General features: G+C 46.5%; 1 protein-coding gene and 1 long non-coding RNA gene across 2 annotated transcripts in view; both read left to right on the top strand.

Moving 5' to 3' along the window:
• LOC118452179 lies at positions 1-2421 on the top strand. The gene is made up of 2 exons (XR_004841867.1): positions 1-73; positions 185-2421. It is a non-coding gene; the product is annotated as an uncharacterized LOC118452179 (long non-coding RNA).
• Positions 2422-2516: 95 nt separating this feature from the next.
• The window catches only part of SUMO2 (small ubiquitin like modifier 2), a 10912-nt gene continuing 7869 nt past the window's right edge, over positions 2517-5559 (top strand). The window contains exons 1-2 of the mRNA XM_035893373.1: positions 2517-2566; positions 2669-2720. Of these exons, the coding sequence (XP_035749266.1) occupies positions 2517-2566; positions 2669-2720 (102 nt within the window). The remainder of the gene's footprint in view (positions 2567-2668; positions 2721-5559) is intronic.

Raw genomic sequence — 5559 nt, forward strand, 5'->3', positions numbered from 1 at the left:
CGCCCCGTCTCCATCCACTTCATTTTCTTGTCTCGACGGTTGGAGTGCTGCGTGGACACGGTGCTGGTTCTGGGTGCGTGCTGATCTAGTTGGTCAGTCAACGTCTTCATGTTCACTTCATTGACTTGATTGCCTTGTAATAACCTGTTTCTTTTATGTCTTCACATGCTTCAAACACTTGCAGATAGATGAGCCGCCAGGTTGTTGAAGGTGACATTCTCTGGAGCAGAGTTGCTGGAGCTCTTGGGCAAACTCTTCGATAAAGCTGACTAATCAAATTATGTGCGTTATGACTCCAGCGGGTTGCTCGCAGGTTGGAGGAGGACTCGTAATGAAGCATTAGATCGATCGCAACAGGTCGGGGAGCCGGGCTGGCGAGTGTCAACTCTGCTGTGCGCATCGGCCTTGCTCACTTACTCAGGGTCATGAGGTCTTTCCCATCTCTGCCTGGCAGGGGTCAGGGTAGGCGTTAATACCCCCTAGAGACCTGGCAGAGTTTGCCTGCGGAGGCTGCTGGAGAGACCGCCTAATCAATTTTCTGCGAACTCTGGGAGCTCACATACGGGTGGAATTGAACTTGAGTATCTGCTAATAACTGAGTGTGATAAAACACTAACCACACACTGCTCCTTTCCTTCCATTCTGCTCTCATACTCCTCACTTTCTGCCTGTTCCTCACAGTAACAAACTTGTTCAGTGATAACACTTTTTAAGAAAAACATTAACAATGCTGTCTTGCTGAACTCCCAGCTAGAAGAAGCCTGTCCCTCTCGGACTGGTGCTTTTCAGAGAAGCGCACTAAGAATTAATTTTTCAAGATAGCTTAAATCTTCGCTGTCCTCATATGACAAATGCTGCAACACTCCACTGCTAAAAGGCCTTTTTTTACTTTCTTGGCTACTGCATCCATCATTTCCAATAAAAATAAAGCTAGCAGTTTTCTTTGGTAAGAGCATGTTGTGACACCAGTCGTGCTGAGAAAAGGAAGCGGTGTCTGTTCAGGTCAGTCAAGAGGAATGGCTTGTTGCAGAGTAGAAGAACTTAAATCTTCAGGAACCTGCTTGAGAAACTAAGACTCATCAGTTTTAAGAAAGCTCATCCTTTATTGTGAGTAAGAGTCCTGTATTTTGGGGGAATTTGGGGATGTGCGTGTATTTGAATCTCTTGTACAAAGTCAGATTCATCTCCTGTCTTACAAATTGGTGCTGCTGTATGCTGCAGACTTCTGAGGATGATTGCTGACACCTAGACACATTACTAAAATGGCTCCAGACACAAATCAAAGCTGGATATCTGAAATCCCAGCAGGAAAAGGTCTTCTGCCACCGTTACTCAAGGGTAAGGTGCTGCTTCTGTAACTGCATCAGTTTCTTGTGACTGGTAGAAGGAGACTGAGAGCAGCTTATGCTATCCAGCAGTGCGCTGGAGGAAAATACAGACCTGCTGCTGGTATGGGCATCATAATTGAACTAAAATGTGTGATTGCTACAGAGCTGCCTAACTCTCTCAATGGAAATCTGAGACCTGCCTACCAAGTGAGATCCTTGTCAGAAGGATGGAAGTCACTATTTGTTTTCCTTGTAGTGAAGCTAAGGAGTTCCCCCCACATGAGCTCATTTGAGTATCAACTGTGATGGCAGAACTTGCCACCTGAGTGCCTGGAGCATCCCTGTGTTCCTTCAGTGTGCCGCATGTGTTTCTCCTGCTTTCCTTGTATCCTTTTCCACACATAACACTTGTCTCTGTAGGGAACCACAGCCCTACCCACAGGGAAAGGCAGCCAAAAGGCAGGTGATCAGCCTTTACCAACTCCATCGCAAGGCCTGACAACCCTGCAGAGTGCCCATCGGTCTCACTGGTCTTATTTTCTCTTCATCAGCTTGGAGAGAGAAGCATCAATTACAGAGGTGGTGGACCTAGGAGTGGGGCAGGGTCCTCTTCTGCTCCAGGATCCATCCTGTGTAAAGAGACACTAAAAGCTGGCCCAGGAATTCTCGGATCCCCTCCTGCCATCTCTTGGCACGTACAGTCCCCTTTGCTCACTCACTGAATGTGCAAGTGGCTTTTCCTATCTGCAGCATCTGATGCTCTTGAGCTGATAGGGAAGGTGGCTGGTTGCTGGGGAAGTCATCATGGGAAAGGTGTGTTTTAATATGACATCCTGACATTTTTAGTCCTCCTTTGAACATTGGCTGGAGGTCTGCACCTATCTAGAAGAGAGACCTTCCCAAGCCCTTGCAAAAAGGTTTCTGTGCCTGTCCAATCCATGTAATTAAGCAGAACTGGGAACCACCATGTCGGCATGGGACTTCATATTGCTCAAAAAGGCTTTGGAGTAAGAGGCTCTGGGTCCAGAGAGGAAGCCAAAAGCAAAGAGAAACTGTGTCACTCTTTTCCAGTCAGGGGAGAAAGAAAAGACAAAAAAAAAAAAAGGCAAAAAAAATCAAGGCCTGGTGAGGAGAGGATTTATTAAGTTGCAAAATGGGAGGTTTGAAAGCTGTTTCATGACTTGGGGAATGGAGGGAAAGATCAGCACTGGGAACGATCAGCATCGGGAACAGGGAAGGCACGGAACAGGCAGTGCCCCAGGCAAAATGTTTTTTCTATCCCTGCTGCTAAACTAGTATTAATGAAGAGCAAAGCCTGAATAAGCCTCTCAGACCTTCAGAGTTCAGGCTGAGAAGGCAGCTCCAGCCCTGCTCACTTGCTTACACCTTCAGGTAACCGTTTGCTTTCTATTCTTGCATTGAACTAATTGCAAAGTAACACAGAGTTTTGCAGGGGCGGAGTTGCTTTTGTAGGCTTACACTTCACAACGTGCAGTAGCACACACTTGTGCTACTCTGCTTGTAGCTGTCTTAATGTCTGAAAAATCAATGTCTTAAAGCCTCAGCGTGAAAGGGAATGTATGTTGAATGCCCATATTCCTTGCCATCTTCAGAAGGTGGTGGAGAATTAAGCCCAAGAGCTCTGCAAGATACAGATACATCATATTTCTTCCTTATAAAACTCCTGCACAGAATGAAACAAGGCATGGAAGTATTTTAGGAAACAGCACGTGGAATTTTCTTCCCAGAGATGGAATTTCTCTGGAATTCTCGCTGTGACGCTTCCCCATTCACTGCCCTTCAACTCCGCGCATTGGAGAGGAGGAGCTCAGAGAGACAAAAAGCTTCGCCTTTGCCCCCCTCTGCTGCAGCCCGGACCCTGCAGGACTGGGTCCTTTGTAGTTCCCAGTGTGGCTTCTCCCCTGCTGCTCGCTCTGAGTGCTGCTGTCTAGCCAGTTACCGTTGCAGTTTTTAGCACTCTGTTTGTCGTTAGCTCCACTGCATCTCCCATATAATGTGAGCTTCCTCTGTTGCTATATTAGAAGAGAAGCCATGCAAATAAGAGGGCCGTAGAAACCTGCTCTGTGATGGGGCATCTGCGTAATTGGTGGCAAGACTATCGGTGGTGTTGCTGAAACAGTTTTCAGGTTTTTTGAGCACATGTAACTTCTGCAGTGGTAACAAAGCTCCGTATGTTCTCACAAAATCTAGCACATTTTAAGCACGTTTGTTCTATTTGTGATGCTGTCCTTCATGCATTCAGCTCTTCCATGCCGCTCTCAGGCCTTGAGCATTTTCATCCCATCTCCCAAAGAAATCCTCCTCCTGGACCTGCAGCACAGAGATCTTCAAAGAGGGAGGGGAAAGACATGGTGAGAGCAAAACAAAACGGGACCATCGAGCAACATCAGTCTTGTGACACCCTTCCTCACAGCGGTCGCTTCTCTGTGATGTTGCATCATTTCTAAAAATAGAACTTGAGGTCCTTTGGGAAATGGCACTTGTCTTTTGTCCTGTAAAGTACCCCGTGTGTTTCAAGTCTTGCTTAAAAAAGCCATGAAGTAGAAGAAGAGAGTAGGGTTTTAAGATGCTTTATTTCCTCGTTCTCCCATATAGTCCTGCTTCTTAGTGGTGAAAGTGGACTTCAGAAACGGCATTGCCCATTGCTCTTCAGAGCTAAAATAAAAGGTGAAGGGAGATTGTAGGACACTGATACACCGTCAGACTGTGCAAGGGGGATTGGTACAGGAGCATGTTGTTTTCCCTAGCCACTGATGCTTCTTGCCTCCCAGTAGCTTAAATAAATAGAAAAATAATAACATGAGTAATTAAATGCAAGGAAATTAAAGGCAGGATAGACTAATTGGAACAGTCTTTTGATGATAAATCAAGGAAAATGACACAGGCAGGAGTGGAAACCACAGCTCAAAGGACTACCAGTTTGAATCTCAGATAAAATTTAAAACAGTGTCTTAGTTGCCTTCCTGGGTCAGACTGAGCTCTTCCAGTGCCTCTGATTTTTCCAGAACTGACTCATAAAGACTCTTGAGAAGGAGTAAAATACTAAACCTAAAAGGTTCTATGAAATTTTAGATCAGATTTACTCTTTCAAAGTACTGAAGCAGAGGGAAAAATTTACAGTACATGGGAGCCTAGTCTACAAGGAGATGGTAAAAGACATCACCGCTTGTCTTTTGCGGAAGCTCAGCTGGCTGCATGGGCCATCTTCACTGCCTCAGGTAGGGTTGTGGCTGTGTTATTTTCTCAGCTGTGGACTCGGGTAAAGGTTCACCTTCAGCTTCCTGTCATCGTCTTCAATTTCCAGACCATTACAATGGTCTACAAAACCCCTTGGTTTCCAAAAACCTCTCCTTGAGTCCCCGCTCAGAACAAAAGGCAGAGGAGGGGGATCTGAATCTGCAGCGAGAAGCAGTTTGGTTTTGCCATGCCAGGCGCAGAGGGTGTGCGTGACTATATGGCCACCTGTGTGTCACAATCCAGAGCGTATTCACCACACGGAGCAGCGCCTGTGTGGACTAATGCCCACCTGATAAATCCATCCCTGAAGTACTTACAAGGGTCATTTTTGTGCTGTTTCTTTTCCACCTATGTGCTGTGGTGAAACTGTTGACAAATGATAGCAGCGGGTGTAACACCGATGAAAAAAGGCTCAGAAACTGTTTTGTGGGAACCTGTTCAGTGAAATTCCTGGAGTTATTGAGAATTTCCTCCTCCCCTCCATTGGAATTAACTTGAAGGAATTGCATCATTAGTGGCATATCCTCTTAATTATGTATTAGTTTTTGAGGCGCTGCATCATGTCCTTAGCCTGTTGAAGAATGTAAGTAAACCTTGACTGTGATAATTTTAAAGATGCATTAAAGATCACATAAAGATGCCATCATTAAAGATGCATTTTTCAGACACCTCAGAGCCACAGTGGGTCTCAGTTCCCTCTGCAGAAACTACACGCATTTCAGAGCAAACTCACACCTCACCTTCCTCAGGGGGAGGGCCGGGGATTTTGGAAACACAGTGGATGGCTGTCAAACCTCACAGCCTGCATCACCATCATCCGTAAAACAGTGGTGGCCATGAGTAGGGGGTGGAAATCTGGCAGATTTGAGGCCCGAGAGGATGACACAGAGGGCTCGCCCGTGGGGAGAGCGCAGCAGGCCCGAGCGCAAGAGCAGCCAGCAGGGCCCCTGGGTGAGGCGCCAGAGGGGCCGCA

This window comes from Egretta garzetta, unplaced genomic scaffold (assembly GCF_000687185.1).
Source record: "Egretta garzetta isolate BGI_Z169 unplaced genomic scaffold, ASM68718v1 scaffold34, whole genome shotgun sequence".
NCBI classification, from domain to species: domain Eukaryota; kingdom Metazoa; phylum Chordata; class Aves; order Pelecaniformes; family Ardeidae; genus Egretta; species Egretta garzetta.